At 32.1% G+C, this 17,307-nt stretch overlaps 3 protein-coding genes across 3 annotated transcripts; 2 read left to right on the forward strand and 1 right to left on the reverse strand.

Moving 5' to 3' along the window:
• The first annotated feature begins 1,265 nt into the window (after positions 1-1,265).
• On the forward strand, positions 1,266-4,624 carry LOC11422001 (probable glucan endo-1,3-beta-glucosidase A6). Its single transcript, XM_003626901.4, has 3 exons — positions 1,266-1,538; positions 2,947-4,236; positions 4,442-4,624. The coding sequence occupies exons 1-3, from the start codon at positions 1,475-1,477 to the stop codon at positions 4,477-4,479; spliced, it is 1,392 nt and encodes a 463-aa protein (XP_003626949.1). The 5' UTR covers positions 1,266-1,474; the 3' UTR covers positions 4,480-4,624.
• A 984-nt stretch (positions 4,625-5,608) lies between these two features.
• On the reverse strand, positions 5,609-9,177 carry LOC11429437 (mediator-associated protein 2). Its single transcript, XM_003626902.4, has 5 exons — positions 9,017-9,177; positions 8,797-8,940; positions 7,692-7,782; positions 7,440-7,523; positions 5,609-6,133 (listed from the first exon to the last, which is right to left on the reverse strand). Exons 2-5 carry the CDS (start codon positions 8,935-8,937, stop codon positions 5,799-5,801), a joined length of 651 nt encoding a protein of 216 aa, XP_003626950.1. The 5' UTR covers positions 8,938-8,940; positions 9,017-9,177; the 3' UTR covers positions 5,609-5,798.
• Positions 9,178-14,171: 4,994 nt separating this feature from the next.
• LOC11429438 (UV-B-induced protein At3g17800, chloroplastic) lies at positions 14,172-16,769 on the forward strand. The gene is made up of 2 exons (XM_003626903.4): positions 14,172-14,632; positions 15,818-16,769. Exons 1-2 carry the CDS (start codon positions 14,310-14,312, stop codon positions 16,611-16,613), a joined length of 1,119 nt encoding a protein of 372 aa, XP_003626951.1. The 5' UTR covers positions 14,172-14,309; the 3' UTR covers positions 16,614-16,769.
• The last annotated feature ends 538 nt before the right edge of the window (positions 16,770-17,307 follow it).

Consider the following 17,307-nt stretch of genomic DNA (forward strand, 5'->3'; position numbering starts at 1 on the left):
TTTTTGCTTTCAATTCAATTGATTATCAAGGAGGCTTTAATGAGAAAATCAAGGAACATAATTGTTAAACCTTTTCATCCTCTAATGCGTCAGAATCTTATTATTGGGATGAAAGCAGCGATTTCATGAGGCAGAAGAAAAGAGTTTACAGACAATCTGGGTAGGAGGTTGGAATTGAGAAGATGAAGAGTGAAATATTAAAAAAAACGTACTCTATCTCAATTGAACCGGTAACAAGTTAAAGAATAAAAAATTATGGATGACATGTCTCATTATTATTGGAGTGTGTCAAAGAGTGTGTTAGGGAGTGTGTCCCTAGCATTTCTCATACCATTTTATTTAAATCCCACGAACAGAACATGTCACAATCCTTGTTCCTTTTTTTCCTTCATTTTTGCCATCATTGTTTGCTCTTTTCATGACTTGATTCTAAAGTAGAAAATGTTTCTTTCTCTTGTTTTTATCCACATGAGTAAGCGCCTTGGCTTGTACACCTTACAAATTCCTTCGAATCAACGAGCTCAAGCGTGTTCCCACAATAGCTCTAAATTTGATATCACTGCACGAACTGAATTGTGATTCTGCATATATAATTGTATTGTTGTTAACAACAATCAATAAGAAATGTCGTCAGACTTCCATATCGGAAGGAAGACTTTCGATACAAGTATCCATACATGGATCAACCACCAACTTTGTTTGTGCTTCAATGTTCATATAAATCGGTCACATAGTTGCACCAATGGCTCTGAGCAGGTCACCTCGAACCATAAGATTTGGTACCTCTTTTGGAAAAAAAATCCACACACGTCAAAGATTAATTTACAAGTCTATAGATCTTAAATAAGCACTTCATAAAAATAGTAATAGAACACATTATTGCAAATGAGATCACACGATTGTAATCAAATATGAGAGAGTTACAAAGAACGATAATATTCATTTCACGTATTAAATGGTCACTCACACTCTCCATTTCTTGTAAGAATTGGAGGAAAAATACTAACTCTGTTACTATAGATTTAGCAGTATAAGGGTAAAACCATGATATAATGTTATTTTTATGCCTTAAAAAAAACTTCATTTTATATTTTGAAAAATAAGACAATTTACAAATGAAGATTGAGAGTCAACGTCAATGTGTATTTCTTCCTGCACTAGGCTGCACATTGACACCCACATGCCATCCCCTTCTTAGGTCAAATGTCTGCCACACACCTCATCAGTCAGTTGTAAACAAAATAATAATTAAATTGTGACTTAGCTATGATAATATTATTTACAAACAACCATACAATAAGAAAACGACGACAAATCAAATAAAAATGTTTGATATTTCCAATTGCAATAAGTGATGTTGAAGACTAATTTACCAATAATTTCCCTTTTGCAACATCTTCTAATCTCACATGTCAACTACGTTATGGTGATCTAAATCTCTAATTTTGCCTTCAATTCAAGAGACACGGTCTCAATGAAAGCAATAGCTATGGTTGTGATTTTTCTATTTGTCTTCTCTTCCTTATTCACTATATCAAGTAAGTCATTTCTCCATCAAAATCACAAACTTTGAGTTATTTTTATTTGTTTGTTTTCAACATGAATCAACTTTCATCATGAGATAGCTAAGATGGTATATTTCAATTTTTCAAATATTGGAGTTGAGCTTGATTGCATATTTGGAGACTAATTATTAATCCCACTACTATTTAATCTGTGTTTGTAAACCAACAATCTGAGCTTGATAGCACTTTAGTTTCACCCTAAAACCAAACAATGGCTATTTCTATGTGTACAAGTGAAGTAGGGGTTGTATCATATACAGGTTTATTTTCACTATTAAATGAATAAGTCTCATCATTGGATCAAGTGAGATTTTGTGGGATATATTGATTCAATGGTGGAAAAAAAAATTGAACATGGTAGAACATTATACCAATATTAATATGGGTTAATTAAGTTTTCAGTCCCTATAAATATTCACAGTTTTGTTTTTAGTCCATACAAAATAAAATTACACTTTTTAGTCCCTGTGACATTTTCCTTAAGCATTTTAGGGACCAAAAATGTTGATGAAAATTTTTGATAGAGACTAAAATGCTGATGGAAAATTTGTATAGGGACTAAAAAGTGTGATTTTATTTTGTAGAAATTAAAAACAAAATTTTGAATATTTATAGAGACCATTTACTTGATTAACCCTATTAATATTATCGTAAAACACTTAAACATTCAACAACTTTTATATGATTAACGTAGTTAAAACATATGAGTAATGAAGTGTTATATTTAGTTAGCAATTTATTAGTTATATATTCAATTTCATTAATCAAGAACTTGAATGTGATCAACCACTATATAGTTAGAACATTATACATTCAAATTCATCCAATCTTCTTTTCCTTTTTCATTTTTTTAAAAACTTGGTATCTTGTCCGAGGATCAATTAGTCCAAAGGATCAATCCCATAGTCCACCAGCAGAGGACCATTTAAATTGATATTGGGGGAATTCGAACTTAATATCTTGAGAGAAGTACGCTCCAATGTCTCAAATCTACACCACCAAACCAACCCATATGGGTCTTCTCCAATCCTGATGTATCTATTAAGCCTTCATTGATCATTCACTCAATTGTTTTAAAGTGTATAAACTACATTAATCCTTTTAAAGTTTTATTAAATTCAGGTGTTCCAATTAGAGATATAGTAGTTGGTTAGAAATTAGGTACACTACGGTTGGTTATACTGAGTATAGTTTCTATATGCTTTGATGTAATTACTCTTTCAGTTCTATACAATATTCAGTTTCAGTTTGAGTATTCTCTCTTTTCTTAGGCTCTACCATGGTTTCTAACAGTTCCAAATTGATCTTGAAACAACATTTGTGATTATGATATAACTTAGTTTTTTCCTCTAACCCGGATTTTCTAACCTGGCCACCACAGGTGCAGAAATCTCAGGACAACCGGGAGTGAACTATGGACAACTAGGAAACAACCTTCCAACACCAACAACCTCAGTGTCTCTCATCAAAAACCTCAAAGCCAAGCGTGTCAAAATCTATGACGCAAATCCACAAATCCTCAAAGCCCTCGAAAACACTGGAATCCAAGTATCCATCATGCTCCCCAATGAACTTGTAACAAATGTATCCTCAAACCAAACACTTGCAAATCAATGGGTCCAAACTAACCTCGTACCCTTCTACTCAAAAACACTCATTCGTTATCTTCTTGTTGGTAATGAACTCATTTCCTCAACAACAAACCAAACATGGCCCCACATTGTACCTGCCATGTACAGAATGAAACACTCCTTAACTATCTTTGGTTTGCATAAAGTCAAAGTTGGAACACCTTTGGCAATGGATGTTTTACAAACATCATTTCCACCTTCAAATGGCACATTTAGAAATGACATTGCGTTGAGTGTTATGAAACCAATGTTAGAGTTTTTACATGTCACAAACTCTTTTTTCTTCTTAGATGTGTATCCATTTTTTGCTTGGACATCAGATCCTATTAATATTAACTTGGATTATGCTCTTTTTGAATCCGATAACATCACGGTTACGGATTCGGGTACGGGTTTGGTTTATACTAATTTGTTTGATCAGATGGTGGATGCGGTTTATTTTGCAATGGAGCGGCTTGGCTATCCGGATATTCAAATATTTATCGCTGAAACCGGTTGGCCTAATGATGGTGACTTGGACCAAATTGGTGCAAATATTCACAATGCCGGTACATATAATAGAAATTTCGTGAAAAAGGTTACGAAAAAACCTCCGGTTGGGACACCGGCTCGACCTGGTTCAATTCTTCCATCTTTTATATTTGCTTTGTATAATGAGAATTTGAAAACGGGTTTGGGTACGGAGCGTCACTTCGGGTTATTGTATCCAAATGGGTCACGTATTTATGAGATTGACCTTTCTGGAAAGACGCCAGAGTACGAATATAAGCCATTGCCGCCACCAGATGATTATAAAGGGAAGGCGTGGTGTGTGGTGGCAGAGGGAGCTAACAAGACGGCAGTAGTGGAAGCATTGTCATATGCTTGCTCACAGGGGAACCGAACATGTGAATTGGTTCAACCCGGAAAACCCTGTTTCGAACCCGATTCAGTTGTTGGTCATGCTAGCTATGCGTTTAGTTCTTACTGGGCTCAGTTTAGGCGTGTAGGTGGGACTTGTAACTTCAATGGTCTCGCCACTCAAATTGCAGAGGATCCAAGTAAGTTGTTTTTTTTAATTGCTTTAAGAACATTTATTTTAGTTATACTTTCATAAAAACTGAATGATTATATATAATTTTATATAAAACACTCGAGAAGAAGAGGCCATAATCATGTTTAGATTCTAAAATCATTTTGTAATATTGATCATACCCATTTGTTTTTTATGTTTGACCGATACTTTGTACGTTTTCCTTTTTGAAGGTTATGGATCTTGCAAATACCCAAGTGTGATTCTTTGATGAAGCCAACTCCAATCAGATGAAATCAGCCAATGGAGTCTTATATATTGTTGTATTTTTTATAAATTTATTGCTTTTCTTACCGTGAATAACAAGAATAATTGTCGTATAGGCTAACATTATATACAACAAGAGTATTAGCTGATATGCATACATTTTGTCAACAATAAAAAAAATAAAAAAAAAGGATAGAAAATACATTCAATTGAATGACAAAAAAATACACCTGTTTTTTATTTTTGCAATGGAAAACAAGTCGTGACCTTCAAAAACCAAACCATGGATGTTTTTGCTTGTTTGCATTCAATTCAATGGGAAGTTCAGGTTTTGAAACTTAGAGCTTGTACAGGTTTTGAAGTTTGAACTTGATTTATGATATAGGCGGTGTAAATACAGTACACAAACTTATTGAGAAAACATTACCAGATAAGTGATACTATAACAATCAAAGAGCAAGTACCATGAGCATGTAATCAGTTGTGTTTTAGAAAGCAAACAAGATATATCCTTCAAACTTAGGTGAATCCAAAAGGATGCAACAGGAATGTTATTTCATTTGAGACACCAAAATTCAACAATGATTATTGATTAATGAAATTAAGAATTATAATTAATGATTATTTTATCTGAGACAATAATCAATGATTGTTGATTATTTTAATCATTTAAATGATTTATTCAGTTAAGACATGATTAATGAAGTGTTAAATTTTTAGATTTAGTTAATGAATTACCACAACTTTTATCACAATTCACAAGGAGGGGAAATGTTTTGATTGGAACTTAAGTTTCCACACAGAAAGTCCTCACGGCCAAGGTTGTAACAACAGAGATGACCACGTGTATGACTTATGTTAATCAATTAAAAAAATTGTCAATTTGAATACCAAGTATAAATTGATGTTGAAATACCATTTGTGAACGATGCAAATATGCAATCAACTGTTATAAACCTTTCTTGCATCAGCAAATATTTGCTTTCCTAGAAGGTATACAATGGGTATATTAGTTCAAAAAAAACATATAACTGGAACTGTAAAAGAAATACAGTGAAACATATATTTGCTTTAGTCAAGTTTGATAGTTTTTCTGGACAGAAGAGGAGGAACAACATTAACGAGCAGAACCATAAAATGGAACAAGTGAACAACGGTGAATATAGGAAAGTCCAAATCTATGACCCTGAGTTACACCAGTTTTGCAATACAAACAATTGAAAAATGAAAAAGTAGAGAAATAAAGAAAATAACATAGCTCAAATCCTATTAATTCCATAAATTAAAAAAGGCCAGGGAGAAAGTATACATCAAGAGGAAACATTACTCCGTGTGTTTTCTTCTCTTTGATTTTCCACCATCAGAATGATCAGAAGATACTGCAGAAACGCCAGAGCTGTGACCACGGGAGGATTCAGGTTGAGGTCTTCTGTTCACACCATGTCTTTTTGGAGTGGTTGTTCGTTCAGAAAGTCCAGATATTGAGCTCTTCGCTCTGCTACTTTTTGTTGCTGATGCATGTGAACGTCTTTGAGCACTTTGGGAAGCCGCGGCTATAGAATTTTGCAATGTTTGGTTTGGATCAGTTGAACTAATTTTTTCGAGTGCTCTAGGATCAGGGTAATGGACAACAGAAACCCGGCGTGAAATCTTTCCAGCTGTGAAAAGAGAAATAATTTCTTAGTGGCTTAACTCGAAAGGTATGCTATGACAACATTAATAAGCAGAGTCTTGTGAGACATAATTACAAGAAAAGTGGCCAGATACAACAAAGGAGCAATAACAATTCAATATCATCTAAGGAGGTCAGATCCATATGATTCCAAACAGTGTGAAAAACATGGTTACAACAAAAAGATTTGCTCATTTTCATAAGTGAACTAGCCATTGACAATAGAGATTCCATGAATATTGGATTTATACACACACTTTATCTTGCCTTATATATTAAAAGATGGAAATTTTTGAACTAAACAAAAATAATCAAGCCTCGGATCAGAGGTTTCTTCAGGGATAATTCATAAAATGGATAAATATTAAACTGACCATACAGGCATACACTCCATATATATTGAATATAAGTTCAATTTAGCAGAAGAATTAATTGATATTGTACAAACCAGTTAAGAAAGACAATTGAGTCAATTGGTTCTCTCTCAAACCAAATTTTCAGTAAAACACAATATTCATTTAAAGCAAGTTCATTGCTATTCATTTAAAGCAAGTTCTTTCTTGAACTCTTTCATTAGATGTACTTTTCTCAATAAAACCTTAACTCACATGACCATACCCACATAAACAAATTACCATCATCTTCTCAGTAAATGATACTCAAGTGCATTTGTTACTAATCTTATACTTTCTTACATGTCTATGGATTCATCATTTCGCATATGCTTACTTTTTGTATGCTCAAAATTCACAACAATAGATTTATACAAGAAAGATGGTAAAGTCATAGACTAAATGTGAAAATACTGTTTTCAGCATCTAAACACAGTATCCAAACCTAAGCAACAGACCAAACCAAATGGAGTATTCACAAGTCACAAGATAGTGATACAGGTTACACCAGACTAGTATATACAAACATGGCATCACAGTTCAAAATTGATGACCAAATCACAAATCACAACTTAAGTTCACAACTCAACATACACAAAGAATAACAAGTTCAAAATTGACCGACAATTTGACAAATCAAAAGGTTTAAAATTACTGAGGAGTGGATGATGTTGGGATTGTGTTGTTCTGTTTAAGATTCAGCTTAATAAAGCTAGGTTTCTGCTTATTAGAGTTGGGTTCCCTGAAAACTTGCAGCAATGGATATGTTAATGTTTTCTAGTTTGTGAATCATGATATCATTTATGCCAGGAGTTCTAGAGTTGAAACTCAAAACAGAATCAGTCTCTCTTCATTGATTCAGACTATATTAAGAGTTTTTGTTTAAACAAAATTGCATACCAATTTCTGATTCAGTAGCAGAGGAAACAAAAACTGTTTCGTCTGGCTCCGTGGAAGCAAAGCTGAGAAAATCATATGTTTCCCCTGCCAAGATAGTTACAATAAAATTAGGGAATTTACACGGCAATCAGTTTCATCCATACCCATACCATAAACAATCTTGTAAAATGTCATTTTATAGATCAAGATAAAGAAATCGAAAAAGAGAACATGGGATCTATAATGTCACAACAGATGATTCTTCTTACTTACCAGACACGCCCTCAAAGCTGGCCAAGGTGCCCTCCTTGTTAAGTTTGAAAGACAATTCCTTCCCGTTAATGTCGTCTAACAAATTCTTGTCCTGGACAACACGAAATATAGAGAAAGTTAGAGCATAACTTGAATGATTAAATACAACATCAAATAGAGACATAAGATAAACTGTCAATACAAATAACATCTAATTTGAATGGAATGGAACCAAAAATAATTGAAGAAACTTCCCAGTCTCTCACAATAAAGTAAGACGGAAAGAAACAAAAACAAAATGAAATAAGGTCATCAAGAGGCATGTAAATTTTCTGCAGCCCTTCATGAAAGATTAAAAACTTTCAAACATATATTGAACAGTAATAGAACACAAAATAAAACATGCAGCTTAATTTTATTTTTCACAATTTGGATTCTAGCACCAGAAAAGTAAACGTTAACACAGAGGCATGACTATAAAGAAGTTAAGAGCCTATTTGGATTGGCAACATATTTGTTCTAATACAGTTGTTAATTTAATTGCAAAATTGAACCTTGCTTATATATTGTTTTCAGTTTTGATGTAAGGTCTAATTTATATACATCGTCAGTGTGATTTTTCTACGTTGTCGATCAATCATAACCATCAGATCATATGAGAGAATTGTCTTATGATTCGGGCCTATTTAGATTGTCTTATTTGAGCTTATCTACTGGCATAAGCTTTGTGTGACTATTCGAGAGAATTTACAGAAACAGCTTATGACATTGTTCATAAATTGTTTTCAGCTTATTTCCATAAGTTCTTCAAGATAAGCTTATATGATAACAACCTATAGCTTAACATAACAATTTAACTTTATTTAGTTTTCAGCTTATTTCCATAAGTTCTCCAAGATATCTTATATGATAACAACCTATAGCTTAACATAACAATTTAACTTTATTTAGTTTTCAGCTTATTTCCATAAGTTCTCCAAGATATCTTATATGATAACAACCTATAGCTTATACGAAAACAATTTGACTTTATTTTATCTTTTGCTATAGAAATTGCTTATACAAAAGTGCTTATCACGATATGACAAGCGCTCGAGCTATAAGCATGAAGAAGGAAGAAGCTTACATGTGAATTGGGAACTTTAATAAGCCAAAGCTCAGTGGAATCGGTCAAATTAAGACCAACGAGTGGTTCCGTTGCGTATTCTATAAATTCCTTATTAGGTTTGTATCTCTTTGAATCATCCTCATCGCTCGATGATGACATTGCCTGTAAACACAACAAACGGTTTTCAAGATGCGTATTGAAGTGTGAGAGGTGAGAGAATCAAGAGAGAGATATGTACCTGCGGTTTGGAGATGGCGGCAAGGTGGTGGAGAAGAAGAACGACGCGGTGGTGGCGGCTGATGCGGCGGTGAGTGAGAGGGTTAGAGGGAGCGAGTGATATGGACTGAAACGCTGAGCTATGGGTTTAAAACGCAGAAAGGGTTTATTGCATAGTGAACCGAAAACTGAGTTGAACCGGTTGGTTTTTGAGAAAAGTGGCTCAAATTTTACGGTTTTTTTTTATAAGTCTCCATCGAAATTTGGGTCATTTTGTAAGATGAGTTAGACCCCAAATTTCAACGTAGTATCAGAGCCTATCTGAGATCTACCGTTGAAATTCCGTACTGCCACGCTTCATGCCCATTGGGTCTTAGCATGAGGGTGTGTGTTGGAAATCTCGCCCTAAGCATGAGGGTTGTGTTGGTAATCCCATCTTAATTGTGATATGTCCCTAATTGGTTTGTGTTGGCTTGTCATTGAGGAGGCGGATTTATTATGTGTTTGTTGTGGCGTTGGATTTGACTCAAACGTGCGGTGAGAGAAAAACTAAGAAATCCAGCTTCACAAAATCACGGCAAACGAAGCATTGGGACGCAAGAATGTAGTTTCACATCGGATAGATATGACTCTTGAGAAGAGTTTATAAAGATGATGCACTCCTTGCCTTACAAGCCAATTTTTGTAAGGATAAGTTAGGCTCCAAATTTCAACAATCCCAAATTAAAAAAAAAAAAAAATACAAATAATTAAAGAAGCGGGTGTTTGTGCTATCCATCTGCCGTGTTTGTGGGGTAGAAGAAGAATCCATTATGCATTGACTATTTGATTGTTCTAGATCTTAGGAAGTTTGAATTTCTTGTGGTTGTGATAATGTATGCAAAGTTTTTGATTAAAGAAATCGTGATAACCTTCCCATTATTTTGAACAAAGTTTTTTCTACTTTTAGAAATCTTGGTGCTTTGATTATGTGAAATATATGGTGTTTGTTAAAGAAGGATGACTTCGATATGTGTTTACAAGTGGGACAATCCTCACTCACAAACTGGTTTTTAAGCTGAAGATTGTCCCCACTTATAAACATATGTTCAGCTCATCTTTTGTCTGATGTCGATCCTAGGCATATAATAAATAAGTCAACGTGCTTCTGATGGTATTTTGGGCTTTGTTGCTACAAGACCGGCTCTTACAATTTTCAGGAAGCGAGGTGAGATGAATGAAATGGTGCTCAACATTGACATAAATACTATTACTAACCCATGTATGGCTGATTTTGGGGGCTTGGCTAGGAGAAATGATGGATGTTTTGTTTTTTACTTTCATGTGAGCGTTGGTTTGTCTAACATTCTTCATGCAAAAATTTAAGTTCTCTTACACGGTTTAAACTTCCGATAAGAAATAGGTTTTAGAAAGTTGGTTTGTTATACATTTTTTTTGCAACCGATACGTATCGTATCAAAGGGGACAACACGTTGTCACCACTATTCTAAAATGCTAGACAACGCGGAGGACATTATAAACGAGAAGTGAGATATCTCATTCCATATTCGTAGAGAAAGAAATAGATATGCAGACATTCTTGCTAAGATATAGGAGTTAGAAGCTCATTTCCTCTTGTTATGACTCAAAAATCTGCTTTAACATTAAAAAAAAATCATGTTTGTCTTTTTTCCTTTTTGTTTGTCTTTGGCTTTTTTCCTTTTTCCCCTTTTTGTCATGTAACCAGAAAAAATTGCGAGTCTTCCTTTTTAACATTAAAAACGTCATACACTTTGAGTCTTATATCTATATTATTTTATACTATATATAAAGAAAATAGAGGTTTTTGAGGATATTTTGGGTTGACTTTTTTTTTTTTATTTCAATTATACCCTTAAACAAATTTTCATATAATAACGTTATATTGTTGAGGTTATTAATAAAGATAAGAATTTTTTTTATATTATTTATTTTTTTATTAAAATTTGTTATATCATTGTTGTCATTAAAAAATATAACAAACTTTCTCCATGGTTTGCTGCACTCTTCTACACCAACTTCCTCCATGGTTTCCTGCACTCTCTACTACACAAACTTTCTTCACTCTTCTCATTTTTTTTCTCTATGTAAATTTTAAGAAGCTTCCATATTATGTTATAATCTCTCTTCCTTCAATCTTTCGTGTATGTTTTAGTGTTTAGCAATTAAGATGCATGTTGATTTTTTTAAGACATGAATATTAACGTTGAATATATGTTTGATTTGGTAGAACTGTGTTTTTTTTTTTTCTTCTTGTTTTTGAAAGATGGTAGAACTGTTGAATATATGCTTATTTATAGTTAGTTATATTAGAATGAAAAAATAAATGTGGCCCAACAAACTTTTTTATAACATCTATTTTTTTTTTCGAATTGCTTTTTATTTTTAAAAATTAGAACTGTTTTTTTTTTTAATTTAAAAAAAACTGTATTTTTGAAAATTTAAAACTTTTTTTTAAATGTAGAGAAAACTGTTTATTAACGTACAGAAAATTGTGATTATATTATAGTGTAACTGAAAACTATTTTTAATCTATATAAAAATTTAAATAGGTATAGATTGACTATATGCTGTGTTAAAATACTTTTTTAAATAAATCTGTTTTTTCTTTATTTTGAAAGTAAAACAAAAGACTTAGGATTTTTAATTTAAAATTAATAATAATAATAAAAATGATTTTATTTTAAAACTGTTTTATTTTTTAAATTGGAGGAAATAATTTTTTAATATAGTTCCATCAAAATCTGTTTTGTATTTTTTTAAATTAAAACTGTTTTCCTTTTTCGATTGAAATTGTTGTGTTAGACAAACTCTTTTTTAAATAAGAAGTATAAATAATTAAAAAAAAACAGTTCATAAAAAAATAGTATTATTTTAAGTTTGGCTTATTGTATGATTAAATGTATAAATAAACCAAATGATTAAACAGTTCAACTAATTTGGCTTATTGTTGAAAATTGCAATTATAAGTTTGTGAGTAAAATGATTAAATTAAAAAAAAAAACAATTTTGATGAAATTTGGCTTATTATTAATTAAAATTATTTTAAAACATTTAATTATTTAATAAAAATTCGGTTTTATAAATAAAACATTTTTTTGAAAAATAATAATATATCATTTGTCAGGGGTTAAACCCCTCGCAAGTCCCTGGTATATACTGATCTGATTTGACCTTCCACCAGTTAGTAAGTGCGTCAGTCAGAGCAGACTGCACAGTTACAGAAAAAGTGAGGAAATATGTCAGGGTTAAGACAGGGAAAAAGCCAGGACATATGTCAGTGGTTTAGCCCCTCGTTTTTTTTTCAGGGGTGTAACCCCTCACAAAATGTTTGTGACGAGGTGTTTTGCCAGTGTTTTTGCCCTTGGAAAATTCCCTCATAAACGTTCCTTTTCTCAGGGATTTTGCCCCTGGCAAAATGCAATGTTTCTTGTAGTGTATTACAATATTTGTTATAATTTGTTTTTATAGATATTATATTGTTATGTTGTTGATATCATTGAAAAGGATAAGTAGAGTTTGTTACAATATAAAAATGCAAGTATCTATTAACTATACCTATATTTTAAACAAAATCAAAATAGATTTAATCAACATTTCATAAAAGTTAATGTTCGTAATTTATACACATTAGCGCAATAAAAAAACGGGACAGACAAGTCGTGTCCGTCCGAACGCTAGTATAAAGAAAATAGATTGTGTTTGGACTAGCTTTTTCTTCTTTCAATTGTACCTTTACACAAGTTCGACTATAAGAATATTATTTTGTTGGTGTCATTCAAAAAGATAAGAAAATAAATTATATTTGTTATACTTTTTTATACATATTATATTTGTTATGTTGTTGGCATAATTGAAAAATATAAGTATAGTTTGTTAATGTATAAAAGTACAAAAGAACTTATTATATATACATCTAATTTTAATCAAAATCAACATTTCATAAAAACTACTATTATTTGTAATTTATACGTATTAACACAATAAAAAGATGAGACAGACAGACACAGAGTGTTAGTCTTTTTTTTTTGGTAAGCACGGAGTGTTAGTCTAAACGTTAGTAAAAAATAATAAAAACTGAAAATAAAAAAGTTAAACTTATTTAAACTTATGTTGGATACAATAAAAAAAATTATAATAGTTTGTTGAGATATTTATGATACATAGAAATATTAAAAGAAATTATTAATGTAGATAGAATCAAAGTAATATATTCAGTTTGTTCATATATTTATGTAATAAAAAATATCAATCTTGGAAAATTAATGTTAAAATTAATAAAACTATTGAAAATTTAAATTAGATATCAGTTTTATAAAAAATAATATTATAAATTCATTAAAAAATTAAATAAATTATTAAATGGATAAGATCAAAGTTCTTATACCATTGACTCCTTGAAAATAAACACCATCGTTGATTGATTAGTTATATCTGTTTTTTTAGGGTAAATTAGTTATATCTGTTTAAAAATCGCATGAAAAATGGACTAAAAAAGTAGTAGAAGTTAAACGTCTTTCACGTAAAAAAGGGATTGAAGTGACATTTAAGCAAACATATGAAACTACATTATTATTTATTCATTTCTTTTTACCTTATCTTGAAGGAATAAATATTTCAACATATTTTAATGCAAATTGATGATAAGTATTAATATGTTTTGTCGTATAGTACAGCTTATAGCATATATCCAATTAAACCGAGTCCCACTAGAAAACGCACTTATCACTTATCGTTTGATCGCAGCACACAGATACCAAACTATCTCTGACCCCTCCATACCTCAAAAGTCTCAATACCCTATCCATATCATAAAATTACTTTTTTATTTTTAATTTCAAAACCATATCATAAAATAAAATTTGTTACAACTATTTCTCCTATTTTAGCTCACTCCACTCTCCTAATTTTACTCCTACTCAAATTCTCTCTCATTCTATTTTCTTTTTAATAACCATCCAGCGTCAAGTTTCAGAGACTCATCAAAATTAGAACAATCATAAATATTCAATTAACACTAACTGAATTACCGTCTACCAATAATATTTACGATTAACTCGTCAAAGTATTTTCGACACTCGTTTTTTTCTTATCAACTTGGTCAACCTATCTTCTTTTTTTTCCTCCTATAATAATAATCATCATTAAATATCATATACTTTATATCATATGATCCTATCCTATCACAAGGAAACACAACACAACACAACCTTTTCTTCTTAAAAACCAATCAATTCATTCATTATCTTCCAACACAACACAAACACAGAACAAAACATCATCAAACCTTGCCGTTGATGGAAAATTGTCTTACAATCAAACCTCACATAGGATTCTTCACAAGACCTATTTCTTTTTCTTCTTCTTTGAGTTTTAGGAGCAGAGTACCCTTGATAAAGGCTAGTGCTGGAGCTAGTAGTCACTGTGAGTCTAGTAGTTTGAACACACCTTTGTTACCACGTACACAAGTTGGAAAGTTTCTTAGTGGTGTGTTGCAGAATCATCGTAACCTCTTTCATGTTGCTGTTCAAGAAGAGCTTAAACTATTGGCTGATGATCGAGATGCTGCAAATTCTCGTATGCTTCTTGCTTCTGAATCAGATGAAGCCTTGCTTCACAGGTTTGTGTCCATGCCCTTTTATTTCTTTTTGTTTTCTTATTGTTTTTGCTATATTTTTTATTATGTGAGTAAATATAAAAAGCTTTGATAAATCTTGATCATAGTCCATATTTAATTTAAATAAAATAATACTAATCAATCATTCATGTATGGTTACCCCTTAATTGTGCTGTGTGTGTATTTGTACTTGGATTATAATCTGTAATTATGTACCTTAATGAAACATATGACTTAAATAAATAATTCAATTTAACAAATATGTATACTTTGTATCTCTGTATGTATCGGTCAGGGTTTTGTTTTGTTGGTAGATGAGTAGATGATGATGTGTGTTTTTCTTTAATTTGTTAAGGGAAGTATTCACTGACTTTGCGGATGACTAATTTCTGATGAGGAACATCGTGAGCCACCTTTAATAGGGCTTCCCGTCCCAACCACTTTTTTCCAATCCGCAAGGCTCGAACCTCTTAAGGATCTGAGTTCAGTTTCACTTGGACCGATCAATATTGATATCTTGACTTGTGGTTGACATGAATTTTTTTACTTATCCTATATGTATAAAGTATAGACTGTGAATTTCTTTATCAGGGTTTAATTGGTAAATTTAGGTGTGTGTTAAATGAGTAATATTTTTCTGATTGATTTGGGCAAATTAATTTTTATTTTGTGAAATTAAAGCTTTATATAAGGAGGAGGTTCAACTCAATTTTCTAAACCTCTAGAGTATTGTTGACACCATAATGTGATCATTTTTCCGTATTTGCCTTATTTCGATAGCTTTTTGGTCTTCCGTGTTGTCTTTGATAAGAATGTGTTGCTTTGTGAGTGTTGGAGTTAGAGAAAAAATTCTCTAATCAATCTGAGAATAGGTTTGCACCAAGGGTTAACTTTGGTTCCAATCATTTCTATGTTGGTTCTTTACTAGTAAACTAGAAGGGGTTAAGTCTTGAAACAGATTATTAATTAAGCCTCTATTAAAGTTGATATGACTTAAATTGGACTCATATTTATGAACTTATTAGATCTTTATCAGCTTCTGCTTGATTAAATGAATGTTGGTTTTCCCTGCATCAATATCACACCCTTTAATGAAATGAACAAATCATTTAAGCCTCGCTGCGTGATACAATTTGTAGATATTAGTTGAAAAACTATTGACTTAAAACTTTTCTGAAATGGCTGCAGGAGGATAGCAGAAATGAAAGAAAATCAATGTGAAGTTGCTGTAGAAGACATCATGTCCTTGCTGATATTTCACAAGTTTTCCGAAATTCGGGCCCCTCTAGTTCCAAAGCTTTCAAGGTGTCTTTACAATGGAAGGCTAGAAATATTGCCTTCTAAGGACTGGGAACTAGAGTCTATTCACACCTTAGAAGTTTTGGATATGATAAGGGAACATGTAACTACCGTAACCGGCTTGAAAGCAAAACCAAGTGTAACCGAAAGTTGGGCAACTACCAAAGTTAGACAGTTCTTACTCGGGCGCATATATGTCGCTTCAATATTATACGGCTACTTTCTGAAATCAGTTTCCTTAAGGTACCATCTAGAAAGAAATCTAAATTTGGCTAACCATGATGTTCATCCTGGTCATAGGACTAACCTCTCATTTAAGGATATGTGTCCTTATGGGTTCGAGGATGACATCTTTGGTCATTTGAGTAACATGAAACCGATCGGACAAGGGCTAATAAGACAGGAAGAAGAAATTGAAGACTTGAAGTGTTATGTTATGAGGTTTCACCCTGGATCATTGCAGAGGTGTGCTAAATTGAGATCTAAAGAGGCTGTGAATTTGGTTAGGAGTTATAGTTCTGCTCTTTTTAATAGTGAAGGGTTTGATTCAGTTGACAGTGATGATGTTATTTTGACTTCATTTTCTAGTCTTAAGAGACTAGTCTTGGAAGCTGTTGCTTTTGGATCTTTTCTGTGGGAAACAGAAGATTACATTGACAATGTTTATAAGCTTAAGGATCATTAAGGTAGTTTAAAGACCTAGGATAAGTTGCAATATTTGTTGAGCTGATTCCTCTTGTATATATAGTGAGCTTTTGTTTTTAGCTTTTGAGTGTTAATTGGGTTATGTTCATTTGTACAGTACACATTTACCTTATATAATTTATATAGTTTTAATGCTTATGCTGTCTTTCTTGTTTTTTTGTTTTTTGAAATAAGCTTTCTTTAAATTGATGGATATGTTACACATGACAAAGTTGTATATGCATTTATATGTTTTGAATATTTTCCAGCTTCTTTTATGATGTTTATGGTGTAAATATGGATAGAGTTGTCAAAATGGGTTCAGTCTAATATGCCCATTTGATTGGCCCGTATTTTAGTATGAACTATGAAGTGAGTCATATAAAAGTAAGGAAAATTGCTCTTTAAACACCGTCAATTGCTCCCAGGCCCCTTGAATTGTTTGAAATGCCTCTAGCAGAAGTTACGCCACGTTCGCTAGGAATCAGGAGTTAGAATCCAATCTCATGATCGAAAATTAGGATGCAAAAGCAGAATGCCGAAAAATGATATGAACTATTCGTTTAAACAAACTCGACATGCACATAATTCAACAACCAGTATTTTTTTCCACGCCAATTAACTCGCTCATAATTTGACAACAATATATTATCATTCATAATTCAACACCATTCATAACTTAAAATTCAGCATTA

This window comes from Medicago truncatula, chromosome 8 (genome assembly GCF_003473485.1).
Source record: "Medicago truncatula cultivar Jemalong A17 chromosome 8, MtrunA17r5.0-ANR, whole genome shotgun sequence".
NCBI classification, from domain to species: Eukaryota; Viridiplantae; Streptophyta; class Magnoliopsida; order Fabales; family Fabaceae; genus Medicago; species Medicago truncatula.

Excerpts from the sequence above, each read along its gene's own strand:
- LOC11422001 (XM_003626901.4), top strand. The coding sequence starts at position 1,475 with ATGAAAGCAATAGCTATGGTTGTGATTTTTCTATTTGTCTTCTCTTCC. Across the intron at positions 1,539-2,946 it reads TTCCTTATTCACTATATCAA|GTGCAGAAATCTCAGGACAA; the intron begins GTAAGTCATTTC and ends TGGCCACCACAG. Across the intron at positions 4,237-4,441 it reads TCAAATTGCAGAGGATCCAA|GTTATGGATCTTGCAAATAC; the intron begins GTAAGTTGTTTT and ends TCCTTTTTGAAG.
- LOC11429437 (XM_003626902.4), bottom strand. The coding sequence starts at position 8,937 with ATGTCATCATCGAGCGATGAGGATGATTCAAAGAGATACAAACCTAAT. Across the intron at positions 7,783-8,796 it reads TTAAAGTTCCCAATTCACAT|GACAAGAATTTGTTAGACGA; the intron begins GTAAGCTTCTTC and ends CGTGTTGTCCAG. Across the intron at positions 6,134-7,439 it reads TGCTACTGAATCAGAAATTG|CTGGAAAGATTTCACGCCGG; the intron begins GTATGCAATTTT and ends CTCTTTTCACAG.
- LOC11429438 (XM_003626903.4), top strand. The coding sequence starts at position 14,310 with ATGGAAAATTGTCTTACAATCAAACCTCACATAGGATTCTTCACAAGA. Across the intron at positions 14,633-15,817 it reads GATGAAGCCTTGCTTCACAG|GAGGATAGCAGAAATGAAAG; the intron begins GTTTGTGTCCAT and ends AAATGGCTGCAG.